Consider the following 20,212-nt stretch of genomic DNA (forward strand, 5'->3'; position numbering starts at 1 on the left):
TAACAATAATGCTTTGAATTTCTGTTTTTGCAGTAATGGATGATCATCATGGGTTGGATGAGGGAAAACATGCACAAACCGAAGAAAGTCGTAGTAGAGAAGGAACTAGGGATGGTGAGCATCAGCCCTTACCATGATATGTATCAGTTGCCATGCATTGATAACTTTTTTAGAGTTGTGTCTTGCCAAAATAATTCATTTTTTTGTTACCTGTACGTAATTGGGTCTTAACTGTAATGGCAGCACTTTCTCAAGAATTTTAGGGCGTATGTCCTCATATTATACTTCAATATCTGGTTAGCTTATGAGTTTTTTCTGGTACACTAAGTACTCCAGCAATACTAAGAAGAACATTGCAAACCAAATGTGTTAGAGGAAGCCAACTTTTATGTATTAGAGAAAGCCAACTATTATGTGTTAGAGAAGGCCAACTATTTTTCAAAACACATCTTCTTCGCACCTGGATAAATTAGCCAGTTTCTAGTTTTTAATTCCTTTTCATCCCTGCTATGAAGGCTTAAAATTTAGCACAGGGAGTGTTTAGTAGATGGAGTTTCAAAATCTTAAGGAAGAAGTGATTGTACAGTACCATGTTAATGCACAGCTTATTATTCTTGTGTATCCATTAAACTAGTCAACAACCCATTGTCCCCACTAGAACAAAATAATTTTGTTTTTAAAATTGATATAAAATAAAAGTGTCAACTTACCGATAGTTTGGGAGGTTCTGTGGTATATTATAGGTTAAGGTATAGATGTATGGCAGTGATACAAGCAATTTTTGCTACATGTTACACAGAAGATATTTGCATATCATATGTAGTTACTCAAGCATTTGTCGCAGTGCACATATTTTTTCTATTCTTTGTTGTGACTCTTATTTAAAACCCCAAAAGCTGTGAACAAGACAGCTTGTAGGAAGTTGAGCTTTCTGTGTTAGCAAATGACAACCTTAACTTAAATGACAAAACTGGTAAACCATACATGTACAATAATTATCTCCTCAGAGCTTTATTATCTAGCTCTCTGCACGCACTGCAGGCCTGTGATGTTCCCTCATCATAGGCCTGCAGTGCGTGCAGAGAGCTAGATAATAAAGCTCTGAGGAGATAATTATTGCCCCTACTGTATTCTACATGTATACTTACAGCCTGCAAAGCACTCACTTTCTTTCCTGCAATGGTTTGGGGCACAACAAACATAAATGAATTAAGAGAGGTTGAGGAGTCGAGGAGGCAGAGTAAAGAAAATTTTTGGATGCCGCAAAGCTCTTAGAATGAGTTTGACGGCTATTTATACAGTGTTCGATAGTAACTTTCTTGCTAATTTGCCCTTTGGGCAACTAGTTCTGTTTTTGTTGGTTCCCCGTGTGTCTTTTTAGTTGCCTACCTGGTAGACTTTTGTTGCCCATTAGCACTCACGAGAAAATTTCAACTTGCAGAAATGCTCAACTTTTTTATAAACTTGCCTTCTTGCTTTGGTGTTGCAACAGTGATTCATTGGGTGATTAATCAGTCATAGAGCACAACCCTCACAAGATTTTAAACATCCATGAACTGTGCCCACACATTTTGATGAGACTCCACTTTTCTAACAAATAGACCCAGTGAAGCACTTTTACTGGTCAAATACAATGAACCAACTGTCATGAATGAAAGCATAGTTCATGCCCAGAAGCACATCATTATCATTAATATTATTGTTATTATTTTTGTTGTCATCGTTGTTGTTTTTATTGCTATTTTTATTTATTATTATTGTTATTATTAATAATTGTCTTTTTAACTATATATTAAAGAATGGCAAAAAGATGGCTCAGCCTGTACCTGTAGTGCCTATTTTGTATTTGTAATCATAGATTAATAAAACTGCTTCTCTTCCTCACCAGAGATCAGTCGGGGAGTAGCTTACAATCCTGACAACAGTGCCCCATTTCTTTTTGAGTCACAACAGTAAAACTTAAAGCCAAAATATTGCTGTACCGTACAATTTGTGTGGAAAGACTTTGACACAAAAGTTATTTCCAAATACTGTTGCAAAATGCATCTTTGAAAATTCAATGAGGTTATCAAGCATTTTATAGTATTTTAAGAACTAGGGATTAATGCTTTTTATGGTTCGCACAATCACTAATCGACTAGCCACTTTTATTTAGCAAGCTTTGGGGCAAGCTTCTCACAAAATTTGGGTTCATGGCTTGTTTTGGAAATTAGAGTCAATTGTAGAAACTTTCAGTGAATGTTAGAGTTGAGTTTACATGTCTTTGACCTTTAAGTTAATACTTCTGAACTTCTGCTCAAATGATTTCCCCAAAACTTGGGCATGGTTTTTATTAAGTCAGAATAAGCTGGTTCCAGAAATTGAGTAAAAGTATGCCAGCAAAATTTTTTTTACTGGTAGTGTTGTTGTCCAAAAAATGGGGTCCAGTCAAACACCAGTAAGAATAAAAATATTTTCCCCAGTAAGTGGAATTAAGTAACATTATCACCGAGTGAAAGACAAAATATTTCCCAAAATTTCTTAGCCAACACTTCAAAGCCCCAAAATTTATGTTGCAAACTTTGACATGGGGTAGTGTGCCCACAATAACTGCAAAACCACCTTACGTAATGATGAAATGGAATCAATAGAATAACCATGATAAGAATGGTGTTATCCTTTTGATACAATATTAATAACAAACAGTGGGGCTTGACTTTTCAAAATTACAGAAAAACTCAAATTGCATCTAGGGCCACCAGATCACAGTTTTCAAGCAACATACATTTAAATAGAAAGGAATTGTTAGCCAAATTAACTTTAACTAAAAATAACAGGCACTTTTTAAAAATAAAGTGGTTTGCTATTAAACAGTTAAAAAACAGTTCCTTTATATTGCTATATGTAGAAACATAAAAAATGAAAAGGGTTTGTCAAGCACAACTCGATACACCACCACCACCCACATAAATTATGATACTCTCCCATGTAGATGTGGAAGGAAAACACCTTGTTTTCACTCTAAGAGGAACTGGAGTTTGCAAGCCCTGACAGTTGTTCAGATTGGTTTCTTTGGAGTTAATGACAATAAATTGATTAACACCAAATTAATTAAGAGAGCACTCGACAACCAAATTGATGGCATTTTGTTGGGTTCTTCATTAGGCCGTTGTTTTTTTTTATCATGACAGAATTCAAAAATGATATTGTTCGTAAAATGCTTGACAGTGGCCTTATAAATGAGTAGTTTTATGGACGTTATTTTGAAGATATGCTGTTGATGGACAAACCAAATAAATCTGACATGTTTTACAGTCAACAAATTTGAAGATGGCTTGATCCATTTCCTGGACATTTCTCTGAAAAGAACATCCATTGACATTTATAGGAATCACACAAACACTGGACAGAATGTCTCGTTTTCTAGTCAAGTACGTTAACTTGCCAAAATTACTTGGGTTAGGCTTTGTTGCACCAGGCTTCTCGTATATGTGAAATAGACTCTCTCATTCAGAAACAAAGAACAATGATGAAAACGTTCTGTTAGGGAATGGCTTTCCTAAATCTGTGGCTTCTAATCTTGTGAGGTGTTTCAGACAAAGTAGCTCGGAACCTAGAACATCTTATCCCAATAACAACAAGACTATGAGTTTTAAGGATTTTAAATTCTAATGTGGGGTTTAGGACTGGCACTAGTTTTGCTAGGCTAATGATGCAATTTTGAAAGCAGATGGGAGCTCCTCTGGGGGCCTGTCCAGGAATCCCCATCAGTGTCCCAGACCAAAAATGGCATGTGCTTTTAACTATTACTTCATCTCATGCAGGAAGGAAGTGATGTCTGAACAGTTTTCATTGAAGTGCCTTGAAACCAGAACCAGAGTATTAACAATATTACAAACAACGCAACAAAGAAAGTACAGGATGCAAAACAGAGCACAGTGATGCAAACCCAAATGCAAGTTAATTTTGAAACCAAATTGAAAATTGCTATGTAGAGTGAGACGGGTAACTGCAATCACAACTGGTGGTTTGCTATTTGCGTGAAAAATTAGCAGACATTAAGTTGAAGGAAGTGAGTTTATAGAGAAGTCCATTTGCATCATATTAATCAAAAACTGGTTTTCTCAGTTAGGTATAGAAATACAGTATGTTAATAAGTAGTTTCTTAGAAATCGATTTTGAAATAAAAACTAGCGCTAAAAAGTCACGACGTTTCGACCTCTACGAGGTCATTTTCAAGTGAGTAAATTTTCTACAATAGCATATAGCCATAAATATGTTAAAAACAACTTATAATAGGTAAAAATGTGGCGAACGCTAAAATGTGATAAAATATGTGAAAAAGTGTTAAAAATATACAATGGAAAAATAAAATAATCTTAGCAAGAATTGCTCTAAACAAATAATTGGGCGCGAATTGAATCGCACTGTTTGTTTAGCATTGGTTTCAGTTCTTTGATAAAAAAAAACATTTCAAAAATAAGGTAGCCAAATTTGTTCTGACACTTTCTTAAGATTCGAAAACTCTGTGCGATGTCTTCTGGCTCCATATCGTGCTGCTCTCTAAGGTGGTTGCCGATCCTTTGTGTTCTTCAATTCGTTGGTGTGGGTGTCGGCACGTGTAACCGACATAGCCTGCATCACACAGGCCACACTGAAATGAATACACCACGCATTGTTGACTAACAAGAGGCTGCTTGTCTTCCCTGACCTTAATTTCATCCTTGATCTTTCTACTTGTGTAAACTGGGTTAATATCTGCGTTGATCTTCCGACTGAGGTCAGCCAGCTGTTTACGTACTACGTTTGCAGATTTCTGGTCCTTGTAGGGCAACACGATTCTGACTGGGGCTTCTCTTTTAATAATAATAATAATAATAATAATAATAATAATAATAATAATAATAATAATAATAATAATAATAATAATATTTAATATTTCTAAGGCGCAAATTAACATGTGAATATGATCAAATGCGCCTTTTATCAGCCACTCGAGTATGTGAATCCTCGGACACTTGATTCAATAAATCTACGAATGATTGACTGCACAAGGTCGTCAGGATAGCACAGTCGGGAAAAGATCTCTTTAAGCCGTTCACATTCCTCGTGAAAAAACTTCCACTTTCAAAATACAGTACGAATATTTATAATTTGAATTATAATAATATTACTGTTGTACTTTAGATTGTAATTCCAATGCTCTTTTTAAAAACTGAGTTCAGTTTCATTAGGTAGTTTGGTGCTTTGGGCCCAAAACAGCAGCCTGAAAACGGTCCTTGTAAGTTGACAAGCCCTTGAATAGCCAGGAAGTTTCAAGAAATGGGCCCTGAAGAGGCAAAGGGCCGACTTCAGACACAACTTAAAGCGAGTTTCAATTAGTCCACCAAATTTATTTCACTTTCCGTAGGAGGAAGGTAAATTTCTAAAGATAAACATGAAACGAATTACTACAAATAACTAACTGAAGACGGCAGAAAACTAAGAGGAAAACACAAACAGACGATAAACTAAACGGCTTACCAAAATGCTGGCAACGGGGTTCAGGGAACCAAGAAGATACAAGTGTACCGGACGATAAACTAGCACTAAACGAACATGAAAGGATAACACAAATATATACGCAACGAAGTTTACATACGACGCGAGAAAAAAAGCATGCAGAATGTGAAAAAATACATCAACATACGGAACAAAAAAGGACACAAAGAAAACACGAAATAGCCGCAACAGGCCCCTTCACAGAAAGTTTCAGTTTTCCACAATATTGTTGTGTCTATTAATGAAGTAAATCCATCTCCATATTTTTAATAGCCTGGCCAAACCATACCTGGAGGCATTAGATGATATGATCGATGAGGAGGAGGGGGAGTTAGAAGAAGACAAAGAAGAAGAAGAAGGACAAGAGGATCAAGAAGAACAAGTGGAAGGGCAAGAAGAACAAGACAATGATGATGAACACCTCTACAGAAAGTTAATAGAGGATGAGTTTAGTGACAGTGATAAAATCAGTATTTATTTCGTAGATTTTTTAAATTTTTATCAGGATTTCTTTAACAGATGTATTAATAAGTAATAATTAAGTAAATAGAGGATGAGTCTGAAATTGTTTTGATTGTTCTACATTTACAACAGCTTTTTCAAATTAGCCCAAGCTCAAAGGCTGAAGAAAATATGTCATTACTTTTTTTTTTACTAAATGAACCACAAATCACTGTGTTGCCTGTGACTAGTTTGTTGGATCTAGATTTAAGGGACAAAAGAGTGACAGAACTTTTCATCTTTGTAATAAGAACCCAGCCACAGTCGTGCCTGACTAACTGCGTCCACCTTCCTTGGTTTAAATAAGCTAATCAAAATGCATGAATGGTGAAAATATCAAGCATCATGTAACCTGTTGATCAGTCGACAACTCCACCTTTCACATTTCTTTTCATAATTTGGATTTGTAGATTTGAATGGAAGCCATAGGAAAGTTGTTGAAAACATGTCAAAAAATGATGAAAAAAAATTAGTTTGGTGGTCTGTGTTAGAAGTGCACCACTGTAAATGCAATGATAAGTATTATATTAGTATGTCCAAAAGGCATTTATCTGTCAAAAATAGAATTTCTCAAACTAATTCTAACTTTGGTTATTTTGCCTTTGTAACAATACAAATCTCAAGATTATAGTGGTTTTACAACACAGGCTAAAAACATGCCCTAAAATATATATATTTTCGAAAATGTTTGGATAAAGCAACGGTTTGTATCATACGTGAGCATTGCACATAATTCAAGCCAATTAATTCAAGGTCACAAGTCAGATTGTTTTGGTTCGCCCGTGTGTAGAAAGATCTATAAGATTCCAGTTGATAGTGATAATGGTAATTATACCTGCTCATGAAAACACCAGTTGTATAAATTCCAGTCTAGCCATAAATAAATAAAAAAAGATTTGTAATCTTCTTTGTCATAACTGAATTATGTTATTGAACTAGTATGAGGTCCGTGTTGGTAAAACATTGGTCGAGTTCTTCGCCTTGCAATGTCACGGCGAGATCCATAGACTTGTTAAAAAAAGAAATACCCATATCAGTATCCGACTAAAGTTTCATTCCATGTTCAATGGTAAATTCCTGAGGGGTGTGCCTACAAACGAGGACTAACAATAGAGCTATAAATCAATGAACATAATAAATCCCTCTAAGATTCTCTAACCGAAACAAGTGATAGGTTGAGGTATCACTGAATTCCTAATTTTCAACCTTCTGCTTTCATTTCATCGTCTCTCCCGGTTAATAACACGTACCCGTTGTAGCTAGTTCCAGCCGATCCCAGGAATGCAAATCTCATTAGCAGTCAGTGCTCTCTCAGATAACCATAACGAGTACTTTTAAGGGTATCAAGTCTTATATCGGGGGTTCGGTGATATTTCTTTCTAAAAACAAAAACTGAAATAGTGTTCAACATAAACTTGCTCAGCACGTTTGCGAAAATCTATTGGTTCCTTTCAGAGGTTTCTTTAAGAGCACTCGGCTAACCTCCAGGTACGATTTCCGTACAGCGCCATACATTAATTATGTATGCAACTATCTCAAACTATCACATTATACTCAAACAGCAATCGTGAAAAGAACAAGTCAGTCAAAAAATTGCATGCATAATTAATGTAAGGGGTGGTGCGAAAATCTTGCCAACTCCCTGTCAAAATAAGAGAACCCCTCTGCCAGTTTTGTCCACATAGTGTAATTTCCACTGACAGAATCGCTATGATTACGATGACGACCACAAAGCGCTTTGTGGTGTATTGAATAGGCCACAAAGCGCTTTGTGGTGTTTTGAATAGGTCACAAAGCGCTTTGCGGTGTTTTGAATAGGCCACAAAGCGTTTTGTGGTGTGAAAAATTGGAAAAACCAAATTATTTCAGAAAATAGCTGTGAGATATTTGCGAGTCAACGAGCCATCCAGTTTTCAATGTTAAATCCCAAAATAAAACACCACATAGCGCTTTGTGGTGTTTTGAATAGGCCACAAAGCGCTCTGTGGTGTTTTGAGTAGGCCACAAAGCGCTCTGTGGTGTGTTCAATACGCCACAAAGTGCTCTGTGGTTTTTTGACTACTACTGCTGTTTTGTAAAGCAAATCGAACTAGGAACAGTTAGAAAGCACTCCGGCCATAAAAATCTACTCGACAAGAAAATTTCTGTAATAAATGTTCGATGCTACAGGAGATGGCTTACCCAAAAAGGTTCAGTCAGCCTCAACAAACTTATACTGAGAAGAGGGCTTTCGCGAACCGGATTTCGTGTGAGTGACAAGATTGGGAATAGAGAAATACTGCGCAGATTGAGTGGTAGTTTTACAGCACCGAAACTAAAATTGGTTACACTGCTTCTCAGAAATTTTGTTTTGCCTCTGTAATATCATTAAACGATCTGAATAATTTGAGGATAATCAAAGCGCGGAGTTTAATATTGGCTGGCCGGGAACACGCAGTTCGCAAACCGGAGAGCAACCACTGTTTAAATCTTCGATCGAACTTTCATGTTAAATTTGAAACTGAAAATACACTAAGCGGTCAATTTTCGATAGAAATCTTGTGAGGTAAATGCCATTCTTGCAAATAGTCGCTGCATATTTACGTTCAGAGTCACTCTGGTTCAGAGTAGAGACATACAAAGTCAAATACTGCTTCCGAACGCCACCCCTCCAAAAATCAATTTTGCTCGAAGACCCAACTGCAACGGAGTTTAGTTACCAGTTATTAGATAGAACACATGATATGATTGGCTCCGTATATCACATTACGTCAGAGGACATGTCTGCTACATAGGACATAACTGCAACGGTACACCCATTCTCGTCCCCACACAAGGAGCCCTCGCATCCGTTTAGAGCATGAACATGAATAAAAGATTAACCTACCTTTATCGCGCGTGTTTTGTGTTTTGTGGCGGCCATTCTGAATTTTGTTTAAATACGCGGTGTGCTAGTGCGAAGTCTGGAACCGAAATTACGGAAGTCTGGGACGGGCGGGAAAATTCGCAAATTCTCGGAGGATCCGATTGCTCACCCAGGGTAATAAAGTGATAAGAGATGAAAGTTCTGACTAGCTTTCGTCGTATGTCTCTGCCAGTTAGCGGGAACGGAAATGAGATGTGAAAAAGAGACCGGAAGTCGAAAATGCGAGTTTCGTGACCACGCGTTCAAAGAGCTGCAACATGGCGGACCAATAATGTCCTATTGAAAAGACGATTGTTACAAATGTCTTGAAAAATGATTCAGCTGTCGTCGCTGCAGAGGAAGTGGTATGTGAAAGAATCAACATTGAGTCGACAAACAAATTTGAAATAATGGAATGGTGAGTACAGAAGTTGAAGTGAGACTTAATTTAACAAAGATAGTGTACGTGTCAGTCAGGCAGTGAAAAATTTTTCTCGACTTAGAATAGACTAGTTAAAAACTACAGTTAAGCAAAAGAGAAAAATTATGCGCCCGTAGCAGACTTCCATTTTAGTTTCATTCCTTGTCATTTTCTTAGAGCTCCGAGTAGGCTCCGAGCGATTTCCGTAATTTCGGTTCCAGACCTCGCACTAGCAGACCGCGTATTTAAACAAAATTCAAAATGACCGCCACAAAACACAAAACACGCGCGATAAAGGTAGGGTAATCTTTTATCCATATTCTAAACGGATGTTAGGGCTTCCTGTGTCCCCACAGCCCTTTTCGCTCCTCTTAGCCGGCAGGGCCTTGACAAGGCCTTGCCGGCTAAGGGGGCTATGGGGACGAGAATGCGTTGAACCAAGTTGGGACCAAGCCAGGCAGAGGCGAGAGAGAGCCTGGGAACGAGGTTGACTTCTTTCATTGGTCATTTTTGCGCCCCACACCAAAGGGAGCAAAGGAATCTTATTACTTGACTGTAAAACTTCCCTTGCATACGGCGGCTACGCCCGTAGTACGAGCGGCAATCAAAACTCAGCTGTCCTAACGAAACGACACGATAATAGTTTTTTCTTCGAAACTAACAAAAATAAAGGCAAGTTGCTTTGGCCTCTTCTAATAGTTAAGAATTCCGGGTTTAATTTGACGAGGAACAGAATATTTTGTTTAAAATAACACAACTATTACCCTACCTTGCGACACTCGACGACCCATGTTTGGCGCCAAATTGGAAGCTTGAAGACACAAAATGTTTCATATTCACAGGCGTACGGGCCGGGGGGACGAGGGGGGCTGAAGCACCCCTACTTACAGAAATTTTTGAAATTTTTCAGGCAGAACGCTAATGATTCGGGCAAAAGTACTTGGGAGAAAACATTCTAAAAGGTAATCAAAGCCAGGCTTGTAGGCTACTTTCTCTGACGTTTGCCTTCTCAAAACGGAATTAAGGTCAAATGATCTAATGATCCAGGAAATCTGTTTTGAAAAAGCCATATATCGTTTAAATGTGTATCGTGGAAATCCACGAGATGGATATTACTTCCATCTACAAAACAATGACAGAATCAAAGCAAACTAAGACCTAGACTTTTGTTTTTGTGGTTGCTCTGAAAAGAGCCGTTTTCAATGGCTCCACAAAGAGCCGTTTTAAATTTTCTTGAACTTCTCGTACGAGGGAGAAATTACTATTTCTTTTATAAGTTTCTGATTTTACTAGGCTCTCGATCGAGGCCACAGAGTATCCGAGGTTTCAAAATAGCTACAGTGATATCCCGATTTCTCGAAACCTCATTTTTTCGAACCTCCCGATAACTCGAACCAAAAGTCGTTTCCCTCTCCTTACTCGAATACTATAATTTTATCCCCGATTTCTCGAAATAGCTGATTTTTCGGAACAATTTTCGTTTCCCTTGGGGTTCGAAAAATCGGGTCTCCACTGTAATTTTGGAATGACAATCAGGGGTTTCAATAAAAGCCGGTTACCGGCGGTCTACCGCCGCCTGTAGGATCTCTTACCGCCAACTGTTTGGATTTCATTAATGAAAATAAAAATGATATTAATAAAAAAAGCAAATACAACAACAACGACGACCACTGAAATTCTACAAAAAAGCGGGCAAACTAAACGTTCCAAGGAAATAGCGTACATGTTGTTTGTGCTCGCCGATCAGTGTTATCACTGTTCATCTCAGGATACCTAGGACATCTGAATGATTTAATAATATGATTTAAATTTTCATTATTTTATGATTACTGAATAACTTAATAATGAAGCATGGGAGAATCAATGAAAAGTTAAAAATGAGGTTTGGTTTTGTAAGAATATTAGTAGAAAGAATTTTGTTGTAAAGTTTATCTCATTTCATTTTTTTCTGAAGAGTTAAAAATCAGTTTTTTGCCATGTTGGTACATTTGAATGAGTAACAGAGAAGTTGTATTTGTTTTAAGAAAGGACTTCAAAGAAATTACTGCTTAAGTGAATATCAAGTGTCACTGCGAGATATCTGCCTAGAAAGGTATTCAAAATGCACCTCTTTGCATTAAAAAATTATTAGTTTGTCAAAAAAATCCTGCTTTGTGGTCAATAAAAATACCCATCAACAGCACGCTTTTTGATGCCCAAAACGCTGGAAATCACATTTCCGAACTTCTAAATTTCAAACTTTTCTGGGGGAGCATGCCTCAAGAACCCCCTTAAGGGAAAGAGGCCTTACCGCCCCTTTAGTGGTCACAGCCGCCTATTACACCTTCAGTGGCCGCTTATAACTAATGTTACTGAAACCCCTGGATAATAGTTTCATTAGACGTGAGAATTGTGAACGTTTTTGTTTTTACTGCGATTTGAGTGCGCTTGTACAACACACTCTTTCGGGCACTATGTAATTTTTTTTCGGGCAATAAGGTCACCGCCCCCTCAAGTCCGAAGGTGCCCGAACGCCTATGTTCATATTTTTCACTTTTTACAAACTGATATGGTTTTGAGAATTGCAATCCATTTTCGTGAATATTTAATGCCATCTCCAGTGAGAAAAGTTGCCTGATTTCAATGCCTTTTCTGTTAACTTACATTGACGCCAGGACAGTAAAGTTTTTCCCGCCTGCTGAATCCTGATTGGTCAATTCAAATTTCAGGCGCACCAGCCGTATGCAAGGTCAGCGAGGGGTCAGCGCGAATTCAAATTATTGTTCATTATCAAATCGTAGAAGAAGAGGTTTGCTATGTAATTTAACTATAAATAATTGTGAAAAATGTTTTGACAACCTTAAATGATCTGGTTAAAAGGTTAAAAAGTTGAAAAGTTTTCGACGACGTCTCGACGTTCGCTTAGGTTAACTTTGGAGTCCAAGATAAACCTGTTTTCAGAGCAAGAAGATCGGTCAAGTCCTCGCCCCTATTGTTAACAACCAATGCATGGTCTATAAATTTGAATGTAATCTGTGCGACGCAGATTATGTCGGGTATACAACACGACATTAACACCAATGCATTAGCGAGCACAAATTATTCAGCAATCGGAAGGCATATAGAGGACCATGGTCTGTCTAAGTCTGCTTTAGAGGATAAACAATTCTCCGTCTTGAAAAAGTGTAGATCGAAATTTGATTACTTAATTTTCGAGACGCTCCTCATTAAGGAGTTGAAACTTGTATTAACACTTAAAAAGTCTCTATTCGCGCCAAACCGTTTACGTGACTGTGCGTGCATCGCCACATTTATACTCCGAATTCTATTATATTTATATACGCACACAATTTTATTCATCTTTGACTTATAAAATGACATCAAGCGAACGTCGAAACGTCGTCAACAATTTTTAACTTATGAAACTTTTAACCAGATGGTTTCAAGGTTGCCAAAGGAAAATTCGCAATTATTTATACCTCAATTACATCATCAAATCAGGGTGTTTTTTTTTTTACAAGTAACTAACGTTATTAGCCCGCGAGCAGGCTCTCGCGAGAGTACTCTACGGACTTCTTTTGGTTCGCGACGTGTTTTTATTCACGAGCTATTCTCGATACGCGACTTTTTATTGAACTTAGTAGTGGATTGCTCGATTGTAATTTGAGGACCACATTTCACTAGTAGTACGATGGAAGGGACATTGACTCTTTTTTTAACATCGACTTTTTTTCATCCACAACTTCTGTTTGTTACCCGCGACTTCTGTTTTTCATCCAAGGCTTCTGTTTTTCATCTAAGACTTTTCTTAATCCACGATTATTTTTTTTTTATCGGCGACTTTTTTTTTATCCGCGACTTCTGTTTTTCATCCATTTTATTGGCGATTTTTTTTTTCATCCTCAACTTCTTTTTTTGTGCATGTTTTAAAATTGTGGGCTCACTTAACATAGAAGGCAGCAATATGGAGGAAACAAAAGGTAATAATAGGACTACCGGACGCCCCTTGTGAATTGTGGCAGCGATGCATTTTAGCCTTCAACTAGATTTTCGCTCATCTTTCAGAGATTTGCCTCTCTTGTGTGATATAATAAGGGATTTTGTGTTGTAACCCAGTTTTCATTAAATATTTTTTAGACCACATACCCCTCGCTGATTTGTCGTGACAAATGGCAAAACTTCCTTTTGAGTCCTTTTTCTTTGTCGGAGAGCCGACCTTGTGTCTTCGAAGCGCGCGCACGCACGCACGCACGTAACTACAACTTTGAATGTGATTGGTTGGATTAAACTACAACTTTGAATGTGATTGGCTTATTGAACTGTCCGATAACAAAAACTGTCCAATAACAAACTGTCCGATAACAACTTGGCAAGTGAATTAGGGGAAAATAGGAGTTGTCCAAACCAATCACAATCGAGGAAATTGTAATTTTTATGATTAATTGGGATATCCACGCGTTTTGAAGCACAGTTTGAAGTTTGAGAGGCACTCTTCAAATGTAGTTTGTGAAGAGTTTGTTCTAAGGAGTCTTCTTGCTTCACCTTTGATAAAATCTCGTTCAGTTACACCCGATGGTGGCATGGGATGAAATGCGTGTATTGAAAGGTTTCTGTCGGTTTGCAGCGAATCCTGATGTCCAGGATAGAGTCAGTTTTAAATCTATCCCTTTTGTATACTTCGCAAAGAAAATTATCGCCCCGTTTCCTTTCCTAGCTACTGCCATCTCCAAGGTGTATGAGAAAGTCGTATTTGACCAGCTGTACGTTGCTTTCCACGCGCACCTTTCTCATAATTCCTGAAGCAACACTGCTGTTGGACTGCACTCTTGAAAATGACTGAGGACTGGAGGCGGAGTCTGGACAACAGGTAGGCTGTTATGGCTGTGGCAGTGGATCTGTCCAAAGCATTGGGTTCTATTAACCATAACCTCTAAAGTCGGAAAAAAAAAGATTATGGCTTCTCTCCGACCGAGATGTCATCCTATCTGTTTAGTGGGTCGCAGACAGAAAGTGATGAAATGCTTCAAGGGTCCCTCCTCGGCCGTTGTTGTTTGATATCTTTATAAATGACTTGAATTACTCTGTACGGGATTTGTCTGTGAGGTTATACGCAGAGGAAACAACTGTGCACGCGTCTGGACGTCTCGCCCACGACTCTTGAATTTGTGGTTAGTGATGGTCATTGGCGATTGTCCTCGTGGTTCCAAGAGAATTATTTGCTGATTAACAACACAAGGACGCAAGCACTGCCAGTTGGACCCTCCCAGTACAACTATGGCTTGACCACAAACATGCAGATCTGACATTGAGACCCTGCCAGTTATTTAGGTTCTTGGCGTTAGTAGTAATGGTGGCTTATATGAGCGGTAACCAATCAGGAGCCGAGAAAGACAATAGGTTATTGTTTGGAGAACAATGGACGCTATTGTTTTCCAAATCCAAGATGGCCGCCACAAATTTCAGCCAATCAGGAGCCCAATTAAGAACAATGGATGCTATTGTAATAGTAGTAGTAGTAGTAATAGTAATAGTAATAGTAATAGTAATAGTAATAGTAATAGCTAGTAGTAATAGACACTTATATGAGCGGTAACCAATCAGGAGTCGAATTAAGAACAATGGATGCTATTGTTTTCCAAATCCAAGATGACCGCCACAAATTTCAGCCAATCAGGAGTCGAATTAAGAATTCAAGATGGCGGCGCCCACGAAAGTCGGCCATGTTGGAAAACAGCCCACCAGCCTCGACGGAGGACTGGGATCGGTCTCACGGATTTCCATGGCGACACAAATCACGCTAGGGTCACGCAAAATTGTCATGCAACTTCAAACTCGATACTTACAGTGTCCTGTGGTCCTAAACGACGAAGGTCCGTCCGGCAAGTGGCCATGATGAAGACCGAGAGACTTGGGTCCGAGTCTAGCCTATATAGGGTGGTGCAAAGCATCGTGGGACGATGACCTCATCGATATCCAATCAGAATACTCACAGATGGGCTTCCCCAGTCCTCCTCTGTTAAGGAGAGTATTAAACCAAACATCACACAATGTCAAATGTCACGAACTTTAATATCAAAACTTTTGCGCTAACATTAAAAGATATGACGTCATTGCCATGTTGATCGAGTAAAAAGACCGGTTTCTATCGTCATCACACAATTTTTCAAATGAACTTTAATGTCCAAAACGTTTGCGCTAAAATTACAGAAAGCTGGTCATTGTGTCTCAAATCAGATAACACTGTGAAAGAAATGCAACAGAAATAATTTGATCTAGCGTGAATGCAATCTTTGACGAGTAGCGAATAATAAGCGAAGACAAAAATTTATGGGCTAAAAGGTGAGAAGAAAAAAATACCATTGAAATGCTTCAAGTGAAAATGAATTGCTAATAGCAGTTTGCAATAAAATCTAAACTCCTTGATCTCGACTGTTCCCTTGAGAAAAGCATCATTCAAAGGAATCTTGAACAAACAAAAGGCATTTTGGGCGACCATTGAAGAATTAACATAATTAGTCAGAGATGAAACATGGAATAAATTAAAACCGAAAAGCACATGTTTAGAAGCTGAAATCATGATAGACTGTATCTTAACCCTTGAGAATAAAATCAAAGGAATTTCAAACAAACGTTTCGCGCTTGAAGTAAAGATTTAACTTCATTTACAAACATTGCAAATCGCTCCTAATTCAACAATTATAGCTGTCTAAGCGGGTTTCCAATAGCGCCAAAATAAATCACTTACATCAAATATAGTCCTTTCCTTCAAAGCGTCACACAACTAACAATCGCTCAACTCCATAGCCACGAAGACAGGAAAGAATGTTACGCTTAGAAAAGAAGACGTGTGCTGAACGTTGTGACAAGTAAAATGAATTCTCTCAAGACCGATTGACTTATAAACGGGTATTCACAAAACAATAAACAATGTCGCGTGGTTAACAACCAATGAGAGGATGGGGGATGGGGGGTACGCGATATCACGTGGTCAAGAATCAATGAGAAGTCGGGGGATAGGGGTTATACCGCACAGTAATGTCATTAAATTGTTATAAGCAAAACAGAGTCTAAGTCTTTACAACGTTTATTGAATAATAACTCAAAAGAAAGAATTGATTATAATTTTAACTCTTAAAGTCTTGACCGGTTACAAAGTGTTGGGAACTAAACTCGTTTCCAGTTTCACAGACTCTTGGTCCATGGCCCCAAAACGCACGATATTCTGCCGTAGTTTTCTTTGCTTTTGGTCATGAAGTCTTTGCCTGATCCGTTCCTTATTCTTGGCATAATAACGTCTCCAATATTCGTTGATCCGTTCCCTGTTGTTTTCACAGTATTGTCTTCGGTAATTTCTGATGTGCTCCTTGTTCTGTTGACAATAGGCTCTCTGGCTGCGGGCGAGTCGTTCTTTGTTGTTTTCATACCATCTTTTACGACGGGTTTTGAGAATTCCGACGTTCTCTGCACGATATTTTTTTTGTTGGGCCAGGATTCGCTCTCTGTTCCTTGAATAATATTTTTTGTGGTAGGCCTTTTTACAGACGACTTTCTGGTCATTCCCTGACAATTGATTGGAGCAAGTCATCTTGCATGTGTAGCGTCTTACAAATAGTGACTAAAACCCTGCAGTAACACACTCTTATAAGAGGCACATGGCTAGTTCAGGTCTGTTCTTCTATTTCCTCTACGTCATCATCGTCGGGGAGTAATTTCTTCCGCATTAGTCTGTTTAGCAGGAATTTTCGTTTCGCCACCGCCGACTCGGCCGCTTCGTCAAAATCCATGTCGTCTTCCTCAATAAAGCCTCGAAGAGTCTTCATGACTTTACGGTGTATTGCATCGAGTTTGATACGGTGAGTCCATTTTACACGCTCTACGTAAGTCCTTCGTAGCCTTCTTCTACTTACAGGTAATAGGGCATTAAAAGCAGCATTTTCGGCATAGTTTTGGGATTTTCCCTTATCCAGGAACTGCTGGACTTCTTTCAGGTAGATTTCTTTGAGATCTTCCCCGACGTTTTGACGTAACGGACTCCACGGATCCGGTTCATCGTCGTCTGCTTCCTCTTCCTCTTCGGAGCTGCTACTATCCTCCTCTTCTTCCTGTTCCTCTTCAGGCTCCTCTTCATTCACCTCCTCTTCCTCTTCTACGTTTTCATCATTGTTATCTTCTACGGGACCAAAAATATCTGTTGAACGATCATCCATGATTCTCGTCGACCTTCACCCAAGACAACGTGCTTCAAATGAGCCGAGTCGATTAAACTGATGTTTAATATACCATTTTGGGCAATGATCAGACATCCTCTCTCTTTCTTCGATGCCAGCGCGGGTATCCTTCGTGCGTCATAAGGTGACTAAACACGCGTTTCCTGTCATCACTGGCGGGATGTAAATCCAGGACCGTGTACCCAAACGGTCGTTCGGTCACTTTTTGATACGCGTCCATCATGTCTTGCCAGCAAGAGGGAAAAGCTTGAAGCAGTAAATTCTTCATCCCTAATTGATCTCTTGGATTTTTGAAGGCTACGATGTAGTGGGCGTTCCTGGAAATACTCTTGGCGTATTTCCCTGATGGAAACATGTCTTGGCACAAGTACAACACGGTGATATTTTGATGATGAGAGTGTTTGGTGAATAAGTCTAGCAACGCTTTGTCCTCACCTCCCTCTGCCATCAGATCGTCCAGTACGAGTAATCCACCCTTCGGAAACCATGAATTGAGATGGTCTGACTCTGGAATCCCTTCGTGAAATTGCACACCAGCGTCTTCCATGTCTTTAAATCCGTCTTGCCACGCCCCGCAGCAATAATGAATCGCAGTGGGGGGGGGGGGGGGGGGGTTTACAAACAATTCTTCCAAGTGATCCAAGAGTAACGATTCGGTAAAAAAAGTCTTGCCTCAACCAGAAGGGCCCACGATCAAAATACTGGAGGGTGTCTTGAACCGAAACGCTTCTCCCATTTCTATTCTACTAGGGATCCCATGGTGCTTTTCGGTAGAAAATGTGATATTTGGGACATCTCGCGTCTTTTCCGATCCACTGCTTTGACAACTATGTTTTTCGTGACGAATTCTACTGTCTGCACGAGAGAATTGTCTATGACAATATCGACAATAAAGGAACATGACTCCTTGCTAGTTTGACTCAAAATGAATTGAGGCAGTTAATGCCTTAGTTTTATACATGATTAATGATGGAGTTGACGAGTGTGGTGGAGGTGGTCGCGGCGATGGTGGTGGTGGTGGATGCAGTGGTGGTGGTGTAGGTGGTGGATGTGGTGGTGGTGGTGGTGGCGGTGGTGGTGATGGTGGTGGTGATGGTGATGGTGAATGTGGTGGTGGATGTGGTGGTAAATGTGGTGGTGGTGTAGGTGGTGGTGTAGGTGGTGGATGCAGTGGTGGTGGTGTAGGTGGTGGATGTGGTGGTGGTGGTGGTGGTGGCGGTGGTGGCGGTGGTGGTGGTGGTGGTGGTGATTGTGAATGTGGTGGATGTGGTGGTGGATGTGGTGGTGGTGGCGGTGGTAAATGTGGTGGTGGTGTAGGTGGTGGTGGTGGTGGTGGATGCAGTGGTGGTGGTGGATGCAGTGGTGGTGGTGAAGGTGGTGGATGTGGTGGTGGTGGTGGTGGTGGTGGCGGTGGTGGTGGTGGTGGTGGCGGTGGTGGCGGTGGTGGTGGTGGTGGTGATGGTGGTGGTAAATGCGGTGGTGATGGATGAGGTGGTGGTGGTGGTGGTAAATGTGGTGGTGGTGGTGGTGGTGGTAAATGTGGTGGATGTGGTGGTGGTGGATGCAGTGGTGGTGGTGGCGGTGGTGGTGATGGTGAATGTGGTGGTGGTGGTGGCGGTGGTAGTAGCGGTGGTAAATGTGGTGGTGGTGGCGGTGTAGGTGATGGATGTGGTGGTGGTGGTGGTGGCGGTGGATGTGGTGGTGGTGGTGTCGTAAAAGATGGTATGAAAACAACAAAGAACGACTCGCCCGCAGCCAGAGAGCCTATTGTCAACAGAACAAGGAGCACATCAGAAATTACCGAAGACAATACTGTGAAAACAACAGGGAACGGATCAACGAATATTGGAGACGTTATTATGCCAAGAATAAGGAACGGATCAGGCAAAGACTTCATGACCAAAAGCAAAGAAAACTACGGCAGAATATCGTGCGTTTTGGGGCCATGGACCAAGAGTCTGTGAAACTGGAAACGAGTTTAGTTCCCAACACTTTGTAACCGGTCAAGACTTTAAGAGTTAAAATTATAATCAATTCTTTCTTTTGAGTTATTATTCAATAAACGTTGTAAAGACTTAGACTCTGTTTTGCTTATAACAATTTAATGACATTACTGTGCGGTATAACCCCTATCCCCCGACTTCTCATTGATTCTTGACCACGTGATATCGCGTACCCCCCATCCCCCATCCTCTCATTGGTTGTTAACCACGCGACATTGTTTATTGTTTTGTGAATACCCGTTTATAAGTCAATCGGTCTTGAGAGAATTCATTTTACTTGTCACAACATTCAGCACACGTCTTCTTTTCTAAGCGTAACATTCTTTCCTGTCTTCGTGGCTATGGAGTTGAGCGATTGTTAGTTGTGTGACGCTTTGAAGGAAAGGACTATATTTGATGTAAGTGATTTATTTTGGCGCTATTGGAAACCCGCTTAGACAGCTATAATTGTTGAATTAGGAGCGATTTGCAATGTTTGTAAATGAAGTTAAATCTTTACTTCAAGCGCGAAACGTTTGTTTGAAATTCCTTTGATTTTATTCTCAAGGGTTAAGATACAGTCTATCATGATTTCAGCTTCTAAACATGTGCTTTTCGGTTTTAATTTATTCCATGTTTCATCTCTGACTAATTATGTTAATTCTTCAATGGTCGCCCAAAATGCCTTTTGTTTGTT

The 20,212-nt window shown here is 39.6% G+C and overlaps 1 protein-coding gene and 1 pseudogene across 1 annotated transcript; both read right to left on the reverse strand.

Moving 5' to 3' along the window:
• Positions 1 to 15,641: 15,641 nt before the first annotated feature.
• On the reverse strand, positions 15,642 to 17,512 carry LOC145489690 (uncharacterized). The gene has a single exon (XM_081468729.1). The coding sequence runs from the start codon at positions 17,510 to 17,512 to the stop codon at positions 16,967 to 16,969; it is 546 nt and encodes a 181-aa protein (XP_081324855.1). The 3' UTR covers positions 15,642 to 16,966.
• An 88-nt stretch (positions 17,513 to 17,600) lies between these two features.
• Positions 17,601 to 18,596, reverse strand: LOC145489676 (uncharacterized; annotated as a pseudogene).
• Between the last annotated feature and the right edge of the window lie 1,616 nt (positions 18,597 to 20,212).

The sequence above is a fragment of the Orbicella franksi genome, chromosome 6 (assembly GCF_964199315.1).
Source record: "Orbicella franksi chromosome 6, jaOrbFran1.1, whole genome shotgun sequence".
NCBI lineage: Eukaryota > Metazoa > Cnidaria > Anthozoa > Scleractinia > Merulinidae > Orbicella > Orbicella franksi.

What these genes read in the sequence shown, in the direction of transcription:
- LOC145489690 (XM_081468729.1), bottom strand. Translation starts at nt 17,512, where the DNA reads ATGGATGATCGTTCAACAGATATTTTTGGTCCCGTAGAAGATAACAAT.